This window comes from Psammomys obesus, unplaced genomic scaffold (assembly GCF_907164565.1).
Source record: "Psammomys obesus unplaced genomic scaffold, mPsaObe1.curated_primary_1811, whole genome shotgun sequence".
NCBI classification, from domain to species: domain Eukaryota; kingdom Metazoa; phylum Chordata; class Mammalia; order Rodentia; family Muridae; genus Psammomys; species Psammomys obesus.
This window is the reverse complement of record NW_026596445.1, coordinates 5,849,420-5,873,617: the sequence shown is the minus strand read 5'-3', so window position 1 is coordinate 5,873,617 and position 24,198 is coordinate 5,849,420. Positions and strand designations below refer to the sequence as shown.

The following is a 24,198-nucleotide window of genomic DNA, read 5'->3' as shown; positions in this document are numbered from 1 at the left end:
TATTGAGATAATTTAAAGCATGCCCTGCTGTATCATTTTATAAAGACTTCTGAGCAAAGAAAATAAGCCTTATTGCTGCCTGTGAAAGTACAGGGTATGATAAAGAGATGTTTATATAAGCAAGGGGCCAGAATGATGTGTTCATTTTCAATCTATGGTCAACAATAGAAAACATTTCTCTCAATCTGACTCAGAAAAGCACTTTTTCTTTTCATATATTATTAAGTTAGTTACTCTTCTGACAGCACTTAGTGGGATGAGTGTGTGTGTCTGTATGTGTGTGTAAGGGTATGGGGGTGCAGTCATGGCAAATCAACATGATTTTAGTATTTTTATAACTTCTGTTTTCAAGTAGAATGTTTATACAGAAGTGTACACATTTTCCGAAGACCTTTCATATAATAACTGCAGATCTCCATAAGGGGACTGAGGATAAAATGCTTTTCCTTAATGAGCTTATTCAAATTTTCCATAAGAAGAATCTCAAAAAAATCCACTACGACAAATTCTACTGGGACAAACTGACACAGTTTTAAAACTGGGCTATAGAGGAGTGAGTGTGACAGTGGGTAGGGGGAGAGGGGTAGAGGTAACTTTAAACTGTTTTTACTCACTTGCTTAGGTTTAAGCGGAAGCTTTGCATTTTTGTCCTCAAAGAAGCTGGGCTAGATATTTAGGAGTTCAGGCGAGAGGGCTGTGAGTTTGCAAATCTAGCAGCTGGAGTGTGTTTGTGGTAGCTGCTTTCCTGTGTTAAGCTGATTTACTTGTTTAAGCTCTGACCTCATCATCCTGTCAGTATGGGTTCCCACCTACACTGTTAGCAGCAGCTTTCTGCTTCAGCTAAACTGGAAGTATTCACAGTATATCTCAGGCAGGGGGGAGGGGAGAGAAAGCAAGAAATACTGCTCTCTCTCTCTCTCTCTCTCCCTTCTCTCTCTCTCTCTCTCTCTCTCTCTCTGGCTCTCTCTCTGTGTCTCTCTCCCAGCACTTGTGCTTTTGTTTGTTATACACAAGTGGCAGAGAAACAGGAGATAACAAAGGCTCCATTTCCTTTCTGTTAGAGAAGGCTTTTGTCTTTCCTCCAGCAACAATGTCAGTGTCCGGCAAGAAAGAGTTTGATGTGAAACAGATCCTCAGGCTGCGCTGGAGATGGTTTAGTCATCCTTCTCAGGGATCGCCTAACCCTGGAAGCTGCCTTCAGCAGGAAGGATATGAGCATAGAGGGACACCGGTTCAGAGCAGGTTGAAGAAACACTCACGGGACAGAAACGGACTGAAGAAAAGCAATAGTCCTGTCCACCGCAGCATACTGACGCCAGTGCCAGTACCAGCCCCTACCCATCAAAGAGTCCTTCAAAACTGGCACCAACAAAATGTGATAGTACATCTTCAAGCAAATGAAGACATTCCCAAAGGCGTTCCAGAAGGAAATTTGCTCAAAGAAGCTAGTGAAAAGCGCTTACAAGATTTGGAGATGATGGGTGATGACAATATAGAAGATTCTAGAGCACGGTAGGAGTTTTTTGGTTATGTAAGTGAAAGCTTTAGCCTAGATTAACTTACTCTCTAAAACTCTCATTTCATGCTAAACAGGAAGTGTTACAATAATGTCTGAGTCTGTGTGTAGCCGATCAGGGTCTTCAAGAAACCCCGGCGTCTAACTCTTTGAAAAAAAAAAAAAAAACACTGTAATCACGCATGTTTTCATAATTAATGTGAAGTTATTTTTCCTGTGGTGGGTTTATTTCTATTACGTTCCCTAGTCATTCAGAATTCTCTTTACATAAAAAAGTTTATTTTTAAATTATTAACCTCTGCAGATATTTTTAAGAGATTAGATGTTCCAACAGTGCATTAAGTGCATTAAGTCAGTGCATTAAGTACATTAAGTCAGAACTCTTTTTGATCTTTTGAACAGGCTTAACTTTGACAAAAATAAATATAAGTTCCAACTGTTGAGCATATCCTTGCTTACTGATGAGGACAGAGTAATAGTTTTGAAACTGTGTTTCAAGTGATAATATATAAAATTCCTTGGTATTTGAGAGTCATTTAAAGTGGCATTACTTTCACAGCTAGTTTGTAAACATAGAAATGTCCGTTATGCAAGGAATAAAAAGTTCCTCATACGAATGAAATCTTAAAATAGGAAATGCCATGTATTTCACAGCATTAAAATAATATAAGAAAACAAAACTTGGGGTAAAATTCTTATGACATGTGATTTCATTCTGAATTGTTTTTACCAGTAAAGTTTGAATAGAAGAAATGTTTATTCTGTCTTCTAGTATTGTCAAATACAAGTAAAGCTATTGCATTGCTCATTTTTTTCTATTTCCAATATAAATTTTATATTATTAATTTGGTTAAATCATAATTTGATTTTTTTACTTCATTTTTAATTTTAATTTCAATTCCATTATTTAATTCAGTGAGAAATATTAATTTTCTCAAGAATTTTAACACAGAAATAATGTCAGTTTTAGACAAATTTTTCATGATACATTTAGAAAAAAACTGGCAGCATATCACTTGTAAAAACTGACAAAGATGTTTCTAATAAAGGAAATTATACATGAATCTAGATGGTGAAACTCTTAAAATATTAGCAAGTCAAATCCGTAATATTGTAAAAGAATACGTAGCATGGATTTCATGCATATCGAATATTTTTTTTATTTTACTACACTATATTAAAAGAATAAAAGGGGAAATCACATTGCAATATCAAAGATTCACAGAATGCATTTGACAAGGTTCAAAATTTTAATTACACAAACTTCAGGGAAACTAATTAGGAAATATATCTTAGTCTAGTAAAAGGTCAAAGGGTCACAGCTAATGCAACATTCCAAAGGGAAATACAGAATATTTTTATGCGAGATTAGAGTTTCAACTGTTTCTATTAAAGGTTTCATATGAAGTCTTGATCAGTACAAAGAAGTACAAAAAGGAAATAATAAGAGGAGTGGATAAAATGAAATGAATCTCATATGCAAACAAAACTAGTAGAACCAACACATGGTTTTACAGGGTTGTGGGATCAATTGTAGTTCTCAGTAGTTAAAGAAAGCTAGGCTCACAACCATAAAAATAATTAGATTTTAATTGAAATTAAGTTTTAGAAAGGCTGTAGGAAAAAGAACGTGTTTTGATGTGTTGAAAATCACATAATAATCTATAACAAAACTATACTAACTTCCTTGGAAATCAAGATGCTTGACAATTTGTTCCTGATAAAGACTAGGGTATTTTCCTCATTTTGTGAGTCTGTTTGATATATTTAGAAAATGCTATCTCTTTTCCATCAGTTCAAAACAGAATATCAAAAGAAAATGAAATATATCAACATAATGATATAGACAAACAACATATGCAAATGACAACTTTAGACGAACTTGATCTTATGGAAATGTAAATGCGTAAGGAATATGTGAATTAAATTTAATCACAATTTTCTATCACTGTAATACAGATTTTTTTAAGGAATTCAAGTGTTTCTTTGGAGCATATATGTTTTTTCTTTACCTAAAGATTAAAAACTGAATTTAGTACAAGTAAAGTAATTTCAGAATAATATGGAGTCAATGTTTTTAATTCAAAGCATTTTCCGATGATCTTCATTATATATTTTTAATGGACAAAGCCTGACACACATATTTAACTCTGCTATATACAAACTTCTACAAGCCCACTATCATTTACTAAGAAAATCCTTTGAGTATCTGTGACTAAAACTGAATAGAAAAAGAATGGGTAAAATAAGTTAAGTGTTAGAAGGAAATGACAGCAAATGTCTAGTCTAAGGTATTACCAGATGTATTTGGTTGTGATTTTGACATTCCTTATATTCCAAAGAATTTTTCTAATAATAAAATTTTCATAGCAAAGTTAGTATTTTCTTAAACTAAACACAGGAAAATTTATAAGTTTGCCAAGACTATGAAGTCAGAGGGGAGGATTAAACAGAGGAGTTTATTGATTAAAATATTATGTCTTATTATCTTTTTATCATCTATTATAATTTTCCATGTTTTGCTCCAAGAGAGTTTAAGGAGAGCTTTGGGATATTTTTGCTACTTTAATTCTCTCTTCTGCAGCAAGACTACAGAACTGGAGGGGAAAAAAATGCTAAATTAGCACTAATGTACTGCACCCTTGATACAATTACTTTGACTAAAATAAAATAAAATAAAAAATAGCAATCCATATGGAGAAATCATGATAGTAGTATGGGTGAGCTTTGAAACTTCAGCAAAGAAAGTTAAGACACTCTATATATGATAAAAGTTAAATCCATAATGGACTAATTTATAAGTATTTTGTATAACAAAATAAGTCAAATTAATTCTTCTGAAATATTAGAGTCACCATGCTAATATTTTATTAATATGTTGATATAAAAATTTAAAATTCCAAACATATACATACAAGCTCGAAACACAAGTATGTAATATGTTTAGAAACAGCTGTCATATGTCTAAGCACAGTGATGATGCATATATCAATGTTCCTAATATCAGTGTTCTCATTTCTTTTGTTATTTTATTTTTATGGTAGTTATCTGTTAACTCTCTATTTTTAAATTATTTTTTTTTTATTAAGAACAATTTACTCATTTTGTATCTCAGGTGAAGCCCTGTCCTTGTCCTCTCCCAATCCCACCCTTTCTACCTCTTATCCTTCCTTGTCCCTCCCCCTATCTGCTGATAGGGGTGGACTTCCTCCTAATCTCTCTGACCCTAGCCTATCAGGACTCATCAGGATTGGCTGCATTGTCTTTTTCTGTGGTGGAGTAAGGCTATTCCCACCTCAGGGCATGGTGATCAAAGAGCCAGCCACTGAGTTCATGTCAGAGACAGACCCAGTTCTCCTTACTAGGGAAACCACTTGGACACTGAGCTGCCAGGAGCAGGAGAGGGGGGTCCAAGATGGTTGTGATAGCAGCAAAGAAGGCCCATCTTATCTGAGGGGCACAGGATCCAAAATTCTGAAATTGGGATTGTAGGGAGCAGCTGAAGCCAGAACATTGACATGGAGGCATCTGGGCATCCCTCCCTCTTCCCCCACTATGTTCCTCATCTAGTCCACTGATTAGGAGGTTCTCCTACCCTACTGCCTGACCCTAGCCTATCAGGTGTCATCAAGACTATCTGCATCATCTTTCTCTGTGGGCTAGTTAGGCTTCCTCACCAGGGAGAGTGATCAAAGAACCAGCCCTTACTAGGGAACCCACATGGAGACTGAGCTGCCCATAGACTACATCTGAGCAGGAGGTCAAATGTTTGATTCACCATTTTCTGCAGGACCCCCTCAGCCCAGATTTTTTGACTCTTTTGGTTTCCTTGTAGGGCTCTTGTCTCCTCCAGGTCTTTCTATTTCCCCCTTCTTCCATGAGATTCCCTGCACTCTGCCCAAAGTTTGGCTATGAATCTCAACATCTGCTTCCAAACCTTGCTGGGTAGTCTGAAAGACTACCCCTGTGGAAGGTTCCTGTCTTGTTCCCAGTCTTCTACTACTTCTGCTGTCTATCCTGTTTGCCCTTCTTAATGAAGATTAAATCTCTTCCCTAAGATCCTCTTTTTTGGTTAGCTGCTTTATGACTATAGATTTTAGTATGTTTGTCTTATATCAAATGGCTAATATCCACTTATAAGTGAGTATATACCATGAGTGTCTTTCTGCTTCTGCATTACCTCACTCAAGGTGTTCTTTTCTAGTTCCATCCATTTGCCTGCAAATTTCATGATTTCTTTGTTTTTAATTGTTGAGCAGTATTCCATTGTGTAAATGTACCAGAATTTCTGTATCCATTCTTCAGTTGTGAGGCATCATTATGAATTCATATTCATAGACAGAGAGAAAGAGATGATTCATATATTGGAATAAACAAAACAAAATATAAAATTTAAATGGCTATAAGTAGTATTAAATAAAATTAAAGGGCACAGAGTGGAAAAGAAGGTATTCTTTCACATAGTTATAGGTTTTCCAAAGTAGTTAAAGTTGAGCAGAGATTTACTTTCAATGAAAGAAGCAAAGCTTCTGGCTCACAAATGTGAGGCAAGTGTGAGATCACTGTCCCTGTTCCACAGAAGTGTCCTTAACTACCATCCATCATTTTTTTTTCTGTGCAGATCATGCTACATGCCCCCACATAACCAACTCTCAGATTAAATGATGCACTAAAAACTTCACATTGTTCTGATTATTGTAGAGATATTATGATCACATCTGTGTCACCTGGATATAGAGGTGACTTTCCAGACATCCTGTAATTATGGTGGTATTGTGCTATATAGGCAACTAGATACTATACTACCACACAGTGTGCCTCATGAAGAGAGTTCTATACCTTTGAACAAAAAAAAATTCATATGTTCATATTGAGACAAATTCAATATGGGTTTCACTATCTCCCAAAACCATTTTATAATATGGAATCTACCTAGAAAATATTTAAACATACAAGGAAGTCTGAATTGAAAATGAGAAAATTTATTGTAATATTCTTTCTGAAACTTTGTTTAATATTCTCTCTGGCACAACAAAGAATCAGCAGTGTACAGTTTGTAAGCAGCCTCCAAGAAAGTAAAAAAAAAAAAAAAAAAAAACAAAAAAAACAACAAAAAAACCCCAATTTCATTGACCCTGTAACTGAAGTTTATAAGGTATGTTAAAATACCAGTACATATTCTTATAGACTGCTAAACAGAAACACTTAGAGAAGATGGGTTTTGAAAAATATATTAATAAACTAATAGTAATGGAAAAATGAGAGAGACTTAAAGATGTCATTGTCATCTTCATGTCTTGGCATAAAACATATTTTAAGAAACCAATTTTAGAAGTGCAAGTGCTTGTTGCATTAAAAGATGTAAAATATGTTTTGTAATTCCTCATTAGTCTGAAGTTCCTTCAAAATAAGTGTAAACAGCGGGGTAGGATGACATGTGTATAAAAAAATCACCAGTTCAACACTGATGGTTAAAATTACAGTATTTAGGAAGCTGTGTAATTATTTGTGGAAAACAAAAAATTAACTATCATTGATTAAGAATCTATTTTAACTTATTTTTATATTAATTATAGTTTATTTACATTGTATCCCAGCTGTAGATCTCCCCCTTATTCCCTCCCAACCTTACCCTCCCTCCTTCATCTCCTCCCATGACCCTTTCCAAGTCCACTGATAGGGAAGGTCTGTTCATGAACTTGTCTCTTGTGCCAATAAGTTCAATGCTCTTCCCCACTTTTTCTTATACCAGATTTAGTGTGTCTGGTTTTATGTTGAGGTCTTTGATCATTTGGACTTTACTTTTGTGCAGGGTGATAAATATGAATTTATTTGCATTTTTCTACATGAAGACATCCAGTTAGACCAGCACTATTTGTTGAAGATGCTATCTTTTTTCCATTGTATGGTTTTAGCTTCTTTGTCAAAAAATCGAATATACGTAGGTGTGTGGGTTTATTTCTGGTCTTCTATTCAATTCAATAGATCCACCATTCTGTTTCTAAGCCAGTAACATACAGTTTTTACTACTATCACTCTGTAGTACAGTTTGAGATCAGGGATGGAGATACCTCCAGGAGATCTGTTGTTGTATAGGATTGTTTTGGCAATTCTGAGTTTTTTGTTTTTCCATATGAAGTAGAGAATGGTTCTTTCAAGGTTTGTAAAGAATTGTGTTGGTATTTTGATGGGAATTTCATTGAATCTGTAGATTGTTTTTGATAGAATGGCCTTTTTCTTTAGGTTAATCCTGCCAATCCATGAGAATGGGAGATCTTTCCATCTTCTCATATATTCTTCAATTTCTTTCTTCAGAGACTTGAAATTTTTCTCATACAGGTCTTTCACTTGCTTGGTTAGAGTCACACAAATGTACTATATGTTATTTGTGGCTATTGTGAAAGGAGTAGTTTCCCTAATTTCTTTCTCAGCCCATTTGTCTTCCTAAAACAGGATGTCTGCTGATATTTTTTAGTTAATTTTGTATCTAGTCAATTCGCTGAAGGTTTTTATCAGCTTAAGGAGTTCTGTGGTAGAATTTTTTTGGATCAAGCATATATATGATCATATCATCTGCTAATAGTGGTACTTTGACTTCTTCCTTTCTGAATTGTATCCCATTGATCTCCTTTAGTTGTCTTATGGCTCTAGCTAATTCTTCAAGTACTATGTTGAAGAGATACGGAGAGAGTGGGCAGCCTTGCCTTGTCCATACTGGAGTGTAGTTTATACTAAAGGAAAAGGTTAGCAACTATTCTTCAGCTGGTGTACACACGCTTCGAAACTAAACAACTCTCTACTTAATGACAGCTGGAGGAGGGAAGAAACAAAAAGGGAAATTATAGACTTCTTAAAGTTCAATGAAAATAAAAGCTCAACTTACCCACACTTATGGAACACAATGTAAACAGTGCTTAGAGGAAAGTTCACAACACTAAATGCCTCCAGAAAGAAGTTTGAGACATCTCATACAAGCAAATTAATGGCATACCTAAAAGTACTGGGGGGGGGGGGGGAGAAGCAGACACACCCAAGAGGAGTTGACACTTGGAAATAATCAAACTCAGGGCTGAAATTAATAAACTATAAAGAAAGAAAAGAATTCAAAGAATCAATGAAACCAAGAGCTCATTCTTAGAGAAAATAAACAAACCCTTGGCCAAACTAACTAAACGGCAGAGAAAAACTATCCAAATCAGCAAAATCAGAAATGAAAAGGGGAACATAAAAGCAGACACTGAGGAAATCCAAACAATCATTAGGTCTTACTACAAAAGCCTATTTGCCACAAAAATTGAAAATCTAAATGAAATGGGCAATTTTCTTGATAGATTCCATTTACCAAAATTAAATCAAGATCAGGTAAAAAGATTGAATAGTCCTGTGTTCCCCCAAGGAAATAGAAGCAGTCATCAAAAGTCTCCCTTCCAAAAAAAAGCCCAGTGCCAGATGGTTTCAGCACAGAATTCTACCAGAGATTCAAAGAAGTGCTAACTCAAATTACTCCACAAAATAGAAGTAGAAGGAACATTATCAAAATCATTCTATGAAGCCACAGTCACCTTGATATGGAAACCTCACAAAGACCCAACCAAAAGAGAGAACAATAGGCCCTTCTCTCTTATGAACATCGATGCAAAAATACTCAAGAAAATGCTGTCAAACAGAATCCAAGAACATATAAAAGATATCAACCATCAAGACCAATTAGACTTGATCCCAGGTATGCTGGGGTGGTTCAATACACGAAAATCAATCAACGTAATCAATCATAGAAACAAAATGAAGGAGAAAAACCAGATGATCATCTCCTCAGATGCCAAAAAAAAAGCATTTGACAAAGTCCAACATTCATTCATGTTTAAAGTCTTGGAGAGATCAGGGATACAAGGCACACACCTAAACATAGTAAAGACAATATACAGCAAGCCTATTGCCAACATCAAACTAAAGGGAGAGAAACTTAAAGCAATCCCACTGAAATCAAGGACAAGGCAAGGCTGCCCACTCTCTCCATATCTCTTCAACATAGTACTTAAAGTACTAGGTAGAGCAATAAGACATCTAAAGGAGATCAAGCGGATACAAATCGGAAAGGAAGAAGTTAAAGTATCACTATTGGCATACTCAAAATGCATCTTATTTAAACATTTACTGTATTCCAGGTACACACTCATACATGCTAAAACACACACACAGACGCTCACACACACACACACACACACACACACACACACACACAAACATAGCTTTTTACTCTTTATTCTCAAAGAAAATATTTCTTCGTAGATATCTTATTCATATGGATAACTTGTATTTCTCTGTGAAATGTTTTTCTGGGTATTTGTTGTTGCATATCTTTTTACAATGCAAAAAAATAGTGTGTTATTCTGAGGAACATGGCCTGCATTATTTAACTTTACACTGCATTATTCAATAAAAATTGATTTCAAATGGAAGAATTCGGAATAAACTACATGGTTTTTATAGAAAAGTGGAGGTGAAATTTTGACTAAGATTTAAAACAAAGTGTACAGAAGTCTATTAGTTATTACATGAGTTTTTCATGAAATAGAGACCATTTTAACACATAATTTCAATTTAACAAAGTAATTCCAGACATTTTAGAAACAGAATTATTTGTTCAATTTTTAAATTTTTTTACCCACAGTCTTTTCTCTGACAAATACTACCGTCTTCGTGTTTAAAAGATTTACACTCCTTTGTAATCATGTTGTCTTTTCTGACAACTAAATACCATGGTCATCATGTTAAGTATATTTTCTACGTCAGCTCTAGTGGATCAGAGATTTATGAGAAATGAATATTTGGTGTTTCTTGTTTGTATTCTTCCACATTAATTAAAATGGTAATGCTCTTGATTCTCCTTCTCTAATAAATATGTCCTATCTTGTGGCAACAAGATAATAGTCTAAAGACAATCCTACTGGAGTTAACTAAAATTCTAATAACATCATGAAATAGTCTTATCCAGATAAAATTTCTCATGGTCACCATTTAGTATGTACCAATTAAAGGGCTATAGAACTCATAATATTAGTTTCCCATTAGAAATAATCACACTTTAATCACTGAGTATACCATGCATACTAGTGACATTTATTTATAGATATTTTTAGATAAAAGTATCATTTATCACTTTAAAATGCATTTACATTATGGTCTACTATGTTTTTTGGAAGAAAGAACTAATACATATAGAACAATAATCATTATATAAAATCTTTAGCTTCCAGTGATAAATGGATCATTTATTTATGTTCATTCTACTAAAGCCAGATAATTTCACTAAAGAGCATGTCAAATATTTAGGCGTAGTGAAAGAGAGATAATTTTTTAACTGTATTTTTAAAACTACTTAAAATTAAACTATAAGTGAGAAAAATATAAATCAAATTGTTTTTAGTCATCTAACTTTAACACTGAAATAAGATATTATTGATATTTTTAACAAAAACATTATATGAGTGTGTTCTGGAAACAGTATAAAATATGTTTTCCAAATCAACAAAGAGATATAATAATTTATATAGCAGTGTAGTTTGCATTATAAAGAGAATATCAATAATAATGTTTACACAACTTTCAGAAATGAATCTTTAATCTAGTAACCATCATTTTATTAGCCTTATTGGTCATAGTAACATATCCTTTTTTTTTTTTCAAATGTTATTATAAAAAATGTACTTCTCACCCTTTTCTCTTCCTACTTCTATTGATTTCTCAGTAGCCAAACTTTAGTATTACTTAAAATTACATCCTACAGGAATATTCAATGAAAAGCAATTCAAAATCAGGTCTCTGATAAAGTAACTGCCCATTTAGCATATTTAAAATAGAATAATATTGAAAATTCTCTAATACCTTTTAATACAGATTTATTGTCCCTGAATCTCAAAAAGGAACATGCCAGAATTTGAAAACACTGAGAAATTTGTTTTTTTTTCTGTTCAATATTTTTTATTTAATAATTATAATTTTATGATTGTTAATAAACTTACTTTGCTTTGTTAATAAAAAGGTAAAACTAACAACTTTTATAAAAATAATAGTCTTCAAGCTTAGTTAGAGACAAAATCCCATATAATTTAGCCGTCTGTGAATGAAGTTGAAAAATGAAATATACCATAATACAATAGATGGGTCTATTTCCTATCATAGTGTTTAATATATTCTCCCTCTTCCTGTATCAATCCTGTTTGCCTTTCTAAATGAGAACTACTCATCTTGCCCAGGGTCTTCCTTCTTGCTTAGCTTCTTTAGGTGTATAGATTTTAGTATGTGTATCCTATATTATATGTCTAATATCCACTTATAAGTAAGTATACACCATATGTGTCTTTCTGTTTCTGGGATACCTCACTCAGGATGATCTTTCAGGAACCTGCCACAAAGGGCCTCTGAAAGACTCTACCCAGCAGTGTATCAAAGCAGATGCTGAGATTCATAACCAAACTTTGGGCAGAGTGCAGGGAATTTTATTAAAGAAGGGAGAGATAGTAAGTCCTGGAGAGGACAGGAGCTCCACAAGGAGTGCAACAAAACCAAAAAATCTGGGCACAGTGGTCTCTTCTGAAACTTATATTCCAACCAAGGACCATACATGGAAATAACCTATTTTGGTTGTGAGCCTAGCCTTTAATAGCTGAGCCATCTCTCTAGTCCTGGAGATAACCTAGAACTCATGTACAGATGGAGCCCATAGCAGCTAAGTCTCCAAGTGGGTTCCCTAATAATTGGAACAGGGACTGTCTCTGACATGAACTCAGTGGCTAGCTCTTTGATCAGCTTCCAGTGAGGGGGAAGCAGCCTTACCAGGCCACAGAGGAGGACATTGCAGCCAGTCTTGATGAGACCTGGTAGGCTAGGGTCAGATGAAAGGGGAGAAGGACCTCCCCTATCAGTGGACTTGGGTAAGGGTGTAGGAGGAAATATGGAATGTAGGGTGGGATTGGGAGGGGACAAAGGAAGGGGCTGCAGTGGGGATACAAAGTGAATAAATTGTCATTTATAAATAAATAAACTTTTTAAAATAAAAAATAAAAAAGTTTAACTACATTGCTTAAATATAAATACAAATGTCTAGAGTAATAATTAGCTATCTTAAATCTGAAGTACTTCCTGTTCCAAGTTTATTTGTGCATTAGTATATTGCATATAAAATTTTTTATAACAATTTTTATTTATTAATATTAATCACAGATTATTTACTTTGTATCCCAGCCGTATCCCCCTCCCTCATTCCCTCCCAATCCCACCATCCCTCCCTCATCTCCTCCCTGCCCCTTTCCAAGTCCCCTGATAGGGGAGGACCTCTCTTCCATCTGACCCTAGCTTATCAGATCTCCTCAGGACTGGCTGCAAATCCTCTTCTGTGGCCTAGTAGAGCTGCTCCTCCCTCGGGGGTAAGGTGGGGGAATGTCGAAAACCAGCCATTGAGTTCATGTCAGAAATAGTCCCTGTTCCCCTTAGTAGGGAACCCACTTGGTTACTGAGAGTTTTAATGACAGTAAGAAAATAATGCTCAAAATGATAGGCCTAGTATATTAGAATTCATTTCCTTGAAACTAAGATATAACTTAGATGCTAAAACTTTGTTAGCTCAAGAATTTTTTATTTTCCCATCTAAATTATATTAGCAAAAATAATGATGTAGTCCAAGAAGTAAGAGTACTGAAATTTGATTAAATAAAAGGAGTTGAATAGAAACAATATTCATTTTATTTGGTAAAATACATAAACCTGACATTGGAGTAAAAGTAACACAAAAAAGCACCATAAATGTAAAGCTAATCTTGAAAGCTCAACTGGAATATAAAGAATAAAGAACCTTTAGTAAATTTCTAAGGCTATAAAGACTGCAACAAAGAAGACTTAGAGACATAGAAGATGCTACAATAAGCTTCCCCTTGGAGAAATTCTGGAATTTATAGTAACAATGTCTCATAATGTTTCAACAGGAAAACACTTAACAGATATTCCAGAGCATGTAATATTCATTTACTGCCTAACTTTTAATACCTAACAGTTTTTAGACAAAAGCTTTTTGTACCAGTTTGTACTGATACCATGGACAGGTCAGAGTAGTAGAAACTCCAAATTGAACATGGTCTTATTTTTCCTAAATAAATATGATCATTATACCAGGTTTTAATTTATTATAACATCTTCACATATAGCCAAATCACCAACTGATTATAACCAGTTGTGACATCACTTTGTCACTATCTGTAGTCGCTGCAGCAGTGAAAAATTCTTCTATACCAGAAATTTACTTTGCTTATCCTTAAGTAGGAACACAACCATTCCCACCCTTTCCATTCCCTTGGCATTTGTTTTCCTAGTGCTATAAACCTTTATTCAAATCAGTTTCAAACTCATGTGAAACCATCAGTAAGCCTACTCTAATAGTAAAAATATATCAAATAATAGCTTGCATCATTTAAACTTGGTTAGGAAGGGTCATATTCTGCGTCTCTTGAGATTCTGTGATGGTGCTATTATACACATCACACAGCAGAATTATCATTTGTCCAGTCTTTATAACTGACTTACCTTTGATCATGTAGGACAATTTTCTTAGCAAGAGGACTTAGACATTACATGACCAAAAGGAGAATGATAAAATGAGCATTTTTTCTCTCTTAATTTTAAGTGACTAAATGAGAATGTATTTATTGAATTGAGGATAACATTTTAAAGTATAGATACACTGCAATATAGATACTTTTAATGAACTAACAGACTTTTATTGTAACTGAACGTGTCTAAGGCTATTTTCTAATACTTAAAATCAGTAAACTGCAGTTTTATAATTGCACCTTACCTAATAATGAGGAATGAGCAATTGTGAAGTGGTCTTGACCTAAACAATACTGAAATCTCATACCATTATAACAATACATCTTTGATTTTCATAGTGATCTGTTACTCAAAAAGCAGAGATGGAAATTTGTCAAGATTACTTTTGTAAATCTCTGAATTTCTAACCAACATAATCAGTCCTGAGCTCATTTATTAATATATTATCTTGATTGGGGCAGATGCAAACCAGTTTTCCTCCCATCTTATGATTTCACACTTTGCTGCTGTCTCTGAATAGAGAGATTAATGTAATTGCAATGGATAACAAAGTGTGACATTGTATCTCTTTGTTTGTTTTCTCTGACATCATCTTTGTTTTCCTAGTCTGTCAGTGTGTAGTCAGTTCGTTAAAATATTAGTCATCGCTGCTTTTACAAGATTAACAGAGTGAAGAAAAACAACTATGATCAGACTCTAATATGCTAAATTAATAAATAAGTAGTTGACATAACAAAGAAATTTATTTTTAAATTAAGGAAACCAATTGCCAAAATGTTTATTATATCTAACATAAAAACTACTGCCATCCAAATAAAATTTGTTTCTTCCATGCTCTATATAAAAAGCATGATCGAGTGCCTTTGCAAAGTATCTAATTCCAAGTGCCAGTTCTAGTATTTAATGCTGTTATGAATGAATTCTAATGAACTGTTTAATCTCTGTGTGCCTCAATTTCTCTCATCTATGAAATGAAGAACAGCCACTAATATTTCATATGACTATTTGACATATTTGCTGAGAAAATAAATTGAGAACTTCTGAAACATTTCATTATCTACAAGTTTTCACTGAATGTTAGCATTATCAATCCATGTTTCTAAATCAATTTAGTATGCCTCATTTATATTTTGAGAAAATGAAAATAGTTAAGCACTTGAGTTTTTGATCTTAGCCATTCTGATGAGTGTAAAGTGAAATCTCAAGGCTGTTTTGATTTGCATCTCTCTGATGGCTAAGGACATTGAGCACCTCTTTAAGTGTTTCTCTGTCATTCTATATTCCTCTACAGAGAATTCTCTGTTTAGCGCTGTACACCATTTTTTAATTGGATTGCTTGATTTATTGCTGTTTAACTTCTTTAGTTATTTATAGATTCTGGATTTTAGCCCTCTGTCAGATATAGGGTTGGTGAAGATCCTTTCCCAGTCTGTAATCTGTCATTTTGTTCTGATGACAGTGTCCTTTGCTTTACAAAAACTTTTCAGTTTCATGAGATCCCATTTATTGATTGTTGCTTTTAGAGCTTGTGCTGTTGTAGTTCTGTTCAGGAAGATGTCTCCTGTGACAATGAGTTCAAGGCTCTTCCGCACTTTTTCTTCTAACCGATTTAGTGTATCTGGTTTTATATTGAGGTCTTTGATCCACTTGAATTTTAGTTTTGTGCAGGGCGATAAATATGGATCTATTTGTATTTTTCAACATGTAGACATCAAGTTAGAGCAGTACCATTTGTTGAAGATGCTATCTTTTTTCCATTGTGTAGTTTTGGCTTCTTTGTCAAAAATCGGGTGTCTATAAGTATGGGGTTTATTTCTGGGTCTTCTATTCAATTCCATTGATCCACCATTCTGTTTCTATGCTAGTAACATGCAGTTTTTTATTACTACTGCTCTATAGTACAGCTTGAGATCAGGGATGGAGATACTTCCAGAAGATCTGTGGCTCTGGTCTGGTGACTGTGCAACCCGGGGTCTCTTCTGGGTTCTGGCTGGGTGACCTGATAGTGGACCTGACTGATTCCTACACTGTCGAGTTTCCTCTCACCTGGGAAATAGGATCTCTATTGTTTTAGGGCCCAGAGTTCAGTCTCTTGGTCGCTGTACAGACATTGCTGTCCTGCTCCTCAGAAACAGTGTCCTCCTGGTGCCACCATCTTGGATTACCCCTCCCAGTTAGTTTATTTTAATTTTGTGTTTATGTATGTCTTTTCTATGTAAATCTATAATTTTTTATGATGTATCAAAATAAAAGCTGTAAGGGGAGAAAGAAATTCAGTTATTATCTTACTCTATCATTCCTTGTTTTTATATTAAATCAAAGTAACAAGTATATAAGATATGATAATAAACTTAGTTTTAATCCCTTGTAGATATTCTAGATGGACATTTTCAAAATGAATTGAGTATTTTAGAATATAAGTAAATGTATCTTTTCTATTAAATAATAGAAGATATATATTAAAATCAAGTAAATATTAATACTTGTTTTCATTCCTACCTTGTATACAAATGAGGCATATATAAAAGCATATTTATATAAATTATATGTTTAATTTTGCATAGTACATTTCAAAATTGTAAAACAACATCTTAGTTCACTATTTTTGAACAATGGCTAGCTGGTTTTATTTACGCCACAAACTGTAATTTGTTCACCCCTATTCTAGAAGCATGCTGTTAGACTCAAGATTAATATCACCTAGAAGGAAAAAGAAATATGAAAATGCTTTCAGGTTGACAGACTTATTTGATCACCTTAAAGCTCTGAACTTTCTCAAAATTTTAAGTAGATGACTCTAGCTTACTCTTTTTTTTCAGTTTTAAAAATCAAGACTATTTATTTTTACAACTACATTTTAGAAAATAATGGGATAATGAACATAATGCATTTTGTTTATATTCCACTATTACTATTCCCATTGGTTTTACATATTTTGTCAGTCAGAGGAAACACATGCCATGTTAAAAAATTAAGTATAAATCAGGAATGATACAAAAGTTTTAAAACACACATACTATTCCAAATTCTAGTAGCTATCTCTGAGGTTGAGTTAATTTACTTGTAAATATAAGATAATTTCTTTTTAATATTTAATTAATTAAGTAATTTATTTATTTATTTATCTATGTATTACAATTTAGTAACTTTGTATCCACGTTGCAGTCACCACACTTTCCTCACCAAGTCCCACCTACACTCACTCTTCTCCCATATGCCCTTTTCTTAGTTCTCTGATAGGGGACGGACTGCTCCTCTTCTATCTGACCTTAATCTTATCAGATCTCATCAAGGCTGGCTGCATCATCTTCCTCTATGGCTTGGCAATGTTACACTCCCAGAGAGACATGCTTTGTATCACTTATTAGGGAACCCACTTGGAAACTGAGCAGATTTTGGGCTTCCTTTGAACAGGGGGTGTAGGTCCCCTCCATTCATGGTCTTTGAATAAATTGTCAGTCCCTGCAGGTCCCCCTGGGCCCAAGATTATTGGCACTTCTATTCTCCTTGTGGAGATCCTGTCTGCTCCAGATTTTTATATCTCCTTCTTCCATAAAAATTCTGGCACTCTGCCCAGTGTTTGGCTATGAGTCTCATTATATCCTTTGAACATTAGTGGGTTGAATCTTTTAGAGGTCCTCTGTGGAAGGCTATTGTTCCATTCCTTTTCTTCTCTTACTTCTGATGTCTATCCTTCATACCCTTCTGAAAGAGGATTAAGCCTTTTCCCTAGGGTCCTGGTTGTTGTTTAGCTTCTTTAGGACAATAGATTTAAGTAAGTTTATCCTATATTATATGGCTAATATCCACTTATAAGTGGGTATATAATATGTGTCTTTCTGCTTCTTAGATACTTCACTCGGGATGATCTTTTCTGGTTCCCACTATTTACCTGAAAATTTCATGATTTCCTTGTTTTTAATTGCTGAATACTATTCCATTGTGTAAATGTAACACACTTTCTGTATCCATTCTTCCGTTTTGGGACATCTAGGTTGTTTCCAGATACTAAGTTACAAATAAAGGTGCTATGAACAGAGTTGAGCAAATGTCCTTATTGAAGGGCAGGACATCTTTTGGGTATATACCTAGGAGTGGTATAGCTGGATCTTGAGGTAGCACTATTCCTAATTGTCTGAGAAAGCCCCAGATTAAGTGGTTGTACAAGTTTACATTCCCACCCTCAGTAATATAGGAGGTTTCCTTTCCTCCACATCCTCTCCAGCATGTACTGTCCCTTGAGGTTTTGGTCTTAGCCATTCTGATCAGGGTGTAAGGTAGAATCCCAGGGTGATTTTGATTTCCATTTTCCTGATGACTATGGATGTTGGGCATTTCTTTAAGTGTTTCTGTCATTCGATATTCCTCTGTTGAAAATTCTTTAACACTTTACCCCATTCCTAAAATTATTTTTCATTAATTACAGTTTATTTTGTATTACAGATGTAGCCCCCTTCCTCATTTCTTCCCCATCTCACCCTCCCTCCCTCATGTCCTCCCATGCCTCTCCCCAAGTGCACCAATAGGGCAGAAACTCCTCCCCTTCCCTCTGACACTAGCCTATTAAGTCTCATCAGAACTAGCTTCATTGCCTTCCTCTGTGGACTAGTAAGGCTTTTCCCTCCTCAGGCAGAAGTGATCAAATTGCGAGTTCTCAGTTCATGGCAGAGACAGCCCCTATTTCCATTACTAGGGAACCCACTTGGATAATGAGCTGCCATGGGATACATCTGAGCGGAGGTTCTAGGTCATGTCCATGCATGGTCCTTGGTTGGAATGTCAGTCTCAGAAAGGCCCCTGGGCCCAGATTTTTTTATCTGTTGTTCTCCTTGTGGAACAAATGTCCCCTCCAGGTCTTCCTATCTCCCCTTTCTTTTATAAGATTTCCTGCACAATGCCCAAAGTTTGGCTAGGAGTCTCAGCCTCTGCTTTGATACCATGCTGGGTAGAGTCTTTCAAAGGACCTCTGTGGTAAGTTCCTGTCCTGCTCCCTGTTTTCTCTCTCTTCTGATGTCCATCCCATTTGCCTTTCTCAGTGAGGATTGATCATCTTACCCAGGTTCCTCCTTCTTGCTTAGCTTCTTTATGTATACAGATTTTAGTATGTTTACCCTATATTACATGTCTAATATCCACTTATAAGTGAGTATATACCATGTGTGTCTTTCTGCTTCTAAGATACCTCACGATGATCTTTTCTACTTCCCATCATTTGTCTGCAAATTGTATGACTTCCTTGTTTTTAATTGCTGAGTAGTATTCCATTGTGTAAATGTACCACAATTTCTATATTCATTCCTCAGTTGAGGGACATTAAAGTTGTTCCCTGATTCTGGCTATTACGAATAAAGCTGTTATGAACATGTTTGAGCAAATGTCCTTGGTGTATACTTGAGCATATTTTGAATATATGCCTAGGAGTGGTATAGTGAGATCTTGAGGTAGTATTATTGCTAATTTTCTGAGAAAGTGTCACATTGATTTCCAAATTTCTTGTTCATGTTTATACTCCCACCAGCAATGGAAGGTGATTTCCCTTTCTCCACTTCCTCTCCAGTCTGTGTTGTTTCTTGAGTGTTTGATCTGAGCCATTCTGAGGGTTATAAGGTAAAATCTCAGGGTCGTTTTGATTTGCACTTCCCTAATGAACTAAGGATTTTGAACATTTATTTAAGTGTTTCTCTGCCATTTAATATTCCTCTATTAATAATTCTCTGGCTCTGTACCCCATTTTTTAATTGGATTACTTGATTTGTTGCTTTTTAACTTCTTGAGGTATTTACATAGTCTGGCTATTAGCCCTCTGTCAGATATAGTGTGGTGAAGATCCTTTCCCAGGCTGTAGGCTGGCGTTTAGATATGATGACAGTGTTCTTTGCTATTCGGAGTATTTTCAGTTTCATGAGGTCCCATTTATTATTTGTTGATATTAGAGCCTGAGCTGTTGGTGTTCTGTTCAGGAAATTGCTGTGCCAATGAGGTCAAGGCTCTTCCCCACATTGTTTTTTCTAATAGATTATGAGTGTCTGGTTTTATGTTGAGGTCTTGGATCCACTTGGACTTTAATGTTGTGCAGGGTGATAAATATGGGCTTATATGCATTTTTCTACATTTAGACATCCAGTTAGACCAGCATCATTTGTTGAAGGTACAGTCTTTTATCCACTGTGTGGTTTTGGCCTCTTTGTCAAAATTAAATTTCCATACGTGTGTGGGTTTTTTTTTTCTGGGTCCTCGATTAGATGCCAATGACCACCATTCTGTCTATTCTAGTACCTTACTGCTTTTATTACTGTTGATCTATGGTACAGGTTGAGGTCAGGGATGGAGACACCTACAGAAAATCTTTCATTGTTTTAGCTATTCTGTTTTTTGTTTGTTTGTTTGTTTGTTTGTTTTTCCATATGAAATTGAGAACTTTTCTTTCCATATCTGTAACAAATTTTATTGGTATTTTCATGGGAATTACATTGAATCTGTAGATTGCTTTCTATACCATAGCCATTTTCACTATATTAAGCCTACCAATCCATTAGCATGAGAGATCTTTCTATCTTCTGATATGTTCTTCAATGTCTTTCTTCTGAGATTTGAAGTTTTTTTTTTTTTGTTTGTTTGTTTGTTTTATGTTTTGTTTGTTTGTTGGTTTGTTTGTTTTTCAAATAGATCTGTTGCTTGCCTGGTTAGAGTTACACCGAGGTGCTTTATGTTATTAGTGTCTATTTTGAAGGATGTTTTTTTCACTAATTTCCCTCTCATCCCCCCATTTTTTGTATATGTGAAGGCTACTGATTTTTTGAGTTATTTTTGTATCCAGCCACTTTGCTGAAAGTGTTTATCAGCTGAAGTTATCCTCTGGTAGAATTATTGTGTTCATTCATGTATACTACCATATTATCAGAGAATAGTGGTAGTTTGACTTCTTCCTTTCCGATTTTTATCACATTGATCTCCTTTTATTTTCTTATTGATATAGTGAAGAGTTCAAGATCTATGTTGAGGAAGTAAGGAGAGAATAGGTAGCCTTGTTTTGTCCCTGATTTCAGTAAGATTGATATGAGTTTCTCTCCCTTTAGTTTGATGTTAGCTATAGGCTTGCTGTATATTGATTTTACTATATTTAGGTATGAGCCTTGAATTCTTGATCTCTCCAAAACTTTAAACATATATGAGTATTGAAGTTTGTCAAATGCTTTTTCAGCATCTAAAGAGATGATCATGTGTTTCAATTTTCTTTCAGTTTGTTTATATGGTGAATTACATTGATGAATTTTCATATGTTGAACCACCCCCTGCATGTCGGGGATGAAGCCTACTTGGTCATGGTGGATGATATCTTTAATGTGTTCTTTGATTCCATTTGAGAGTATTTTATTCAATATTTTTGTGTTAATATTCGTAAGTGAGATTGATCTGAAGTTCTCATTCTTTGTTGGGTCTTTGTGTTGTTTAGGTATCAAGGTGACTGTGGGCTCATTTCGTTTCTGATTTTGATTTGACTGTGTCCCTTGGCCTTTCAGTTTGACTAAGGTTTTGTCTGTCTTGTGGATTTCCTCAAATATCTAGCTCTTGGTTTTATTGATTTTCTGAATTGTTCTCTTTGTTTCTAATGTATTAGTTTCAGCCCTGAGTTTGATTACCTCCAATCATTTACTCCTTTTGGGTGTGTCTGCTTCTTTTTTTTTCCTAGTGCTTTCAGGTGTGCTATTAATTTGCTTGTATGAGATGCCTCGAATTTCTTTTTGAAGGTACTTAGTGCTGTGAACTTTCCTCTTAGCACTGCTTTCATTGTGTCCCATAAGTTAGGGTAAGTCATACCTTCATTTTCATTAAGTTCCAGGAAGTCTTTAACTTCTTTCTTTATTTCCTCTTATACCCAGGTGTCATTGAATAGAGTTATTCAGTTTTGATTTGTATTTGTATGCTTTTTTGTTATTTTTGTTGTTTTTGAGGTCTAGTTTTAGGCCAGAGTGGTATGATAGGATATGAGGGAGTATTTCAATTTTCTTCTGTTGAGAATTGCTTTGTGCCTGAGTATATGGTCAATTTTGGATGTTTCATGAGGTGCTGAGAAAAAGGTTTACTCTTCTGTGTTTGGGTAAAAGGTTCTGTAGACATCTATTAGGTCTATTTGAGTCAAGACCTCTCTAAGTGTCATTATTTCTCTGCTAAGAGTCTGTCTCAATGGTCTGTCCCTTGGTGTGGGTGGATTGTTGGGGTCACCCACTATTAAGGTGCTGGGATCAATGTGTGATTTAAGTTTTAATAAAGTTTCTTTGACAAATGCAGGATCCCTTTTTTTTAATGCAGAGATATTCAGGATTGTGATGTCCTCCCGGTAGATTTTTCCTTTGAAGAGAATGAAGTCTCCCTCTCCATCTCTTTTGATAAATTTTGTTTGAAAGTCTTTGTTGTTGTTAGGATGGCTACTCCTGCTTGCTTCTTAGGTCCAATTGCTTGGAAAACCTTTTTTGAGTCCTTTACTGTGAGCTAGTGTCTATCTTTGTGGCAGAAGTGTGTTTCTTGAATGCAGCAGCATGTTGGATCCTATTTCTACAACCAATCTATTAGTCTGTGTCGTTTTATTGGAGAGTTGAGTCCATTGATGTTCATAGATATTAGTGACCAATGATTGTTAGTTCCTTTTATTGTGGAGTTGATTGTGATTGTGTGTTTCTGTGTTTGTTTTCTTTTGCTTTTTTTGATGTGATAGTGTCTTTATCCTGTGTTTTCTTGAGTGTATTTGATCTTGTTGGGTTGAAATTTTCCTTTTAATATCTTTGGTATGACTGGATTGTTGCACATATATTATTTAAATTTATTCATGTAATAGAATAATTTATTTTCTCTGTCTATGTTGATTGAAAATTTTGCTGGATATAGTAGTCTGGGTTGACATGTGTGATCTCCAAGCTTCTGCATGATATACAGTCAGGACCTCTGGCTTTCATAGTCTCTGTTTGGAAGTCTGGTGTGATTCTGATAGGTTTGCCTTTATATTTAACTTGGCCTATTTCCCGTTTTGCTTTTACTATTTTATCTTTGTTCTATAAATTTAACGTTTTTTTTTTAATTTAATGTTTTGACCATTATGTATCAGGAGGAGTTTTTTGTTGTTGTTGTTGTTTTGTTTTTCTGGTCTATTCTTTCTATTGGGTGTTCTATAGGCATCTTGTATGTTTATGGGCATCTCTTTTTTAAGGTTGGAAAAATGTTCTTTTATGATTTTCTCAAAAATATTTTTTGGGGATTGGACCCTGTAATCTTTTTTGTCTAATCCTATTATTCTTAGATTTCATCTTTTCATGGTGTTCTTGATTTCATGCATGTTTTGTATTTGTAACTTTTCCAATTTTAGTTTTTCTTTGAGAGATTTATCAATTTCTGCAATTGTATCTTCAGTGCCTGAGATTTTCTTGTCCATCTCCTGTATTCTGTTTGTGATGCTTAACTTTTTGGTTCCTGATATCTTCTCTAAGTTCTGCAACTCCAGGGTAGTCTCTGTGTATGTTTTCTTTTTTGATTTTAATTCTGATTTTATATCTTGCACCGTTTCCTTCATCTGTTTGAATGTGGACTCGTGTTTGTCCATGATAGCCTCTATTTTTTTTTATCATTTCTCTTTACGTTCCTCTATATGTGCCCCCATTTTTTTGTTTGTTTCCTCCTTATATTCCTCAAATAAGTGTATAATTATCTATTTAAGATCATTTTTCTCTGTTTCAGCTGCAATAGAATATCCATTGAAGCCATGATGCCCTGGTTTTTGTTGTCTGTATTTCTGTGCTCGTCTTTAGCCATCTGGTTGTCTCTAGCTTTGACTGATTATTCTGGGAGCCTGTACTGTATACTGGATCCACCTGTCTCTGGAATCTCAAGTAATCTCTGATAGATTCACTGTCTCTGTAGGCTCACTGTTTGTGACCCAGGACACAGGTGGAAAGATCTGTGAGTCTAGAGCTGCTCTGGTATCCCACAGTCTTTCTTAAGAAGTTGGAGGCTAAGATTTTGGTCACTGGCTTGGATCAGCTCTGCTGGGTTCATTGGCTATGCTGGCTGTGTCGTTTTTTGCCCAGGTG

General features: G+C 34.9%; 1 protein-coding gene across 1 annotated transcript in view; it reads left to right on the top strand.

Annotated features, from left to right (window-relative positions):
• Positions 1-1,090: 1,090 nt before the first annotated feature.
• Klhl4 (kelch like family member 4) overlaps positions 1,091-24,198 on the top strand; it is a 123,973-nt gene continuing 100,865 nt past the window's right edge. The window contains exon 1 of the mRNA XM_055598253.1: positions 1,091-1,512. Coding sequence (XP_055454228.1) covers positions 1,091-1,512 — 422 coding nt within the window. The remainder of the gene's footprint in view (positions 1,513-24,198) is intronic.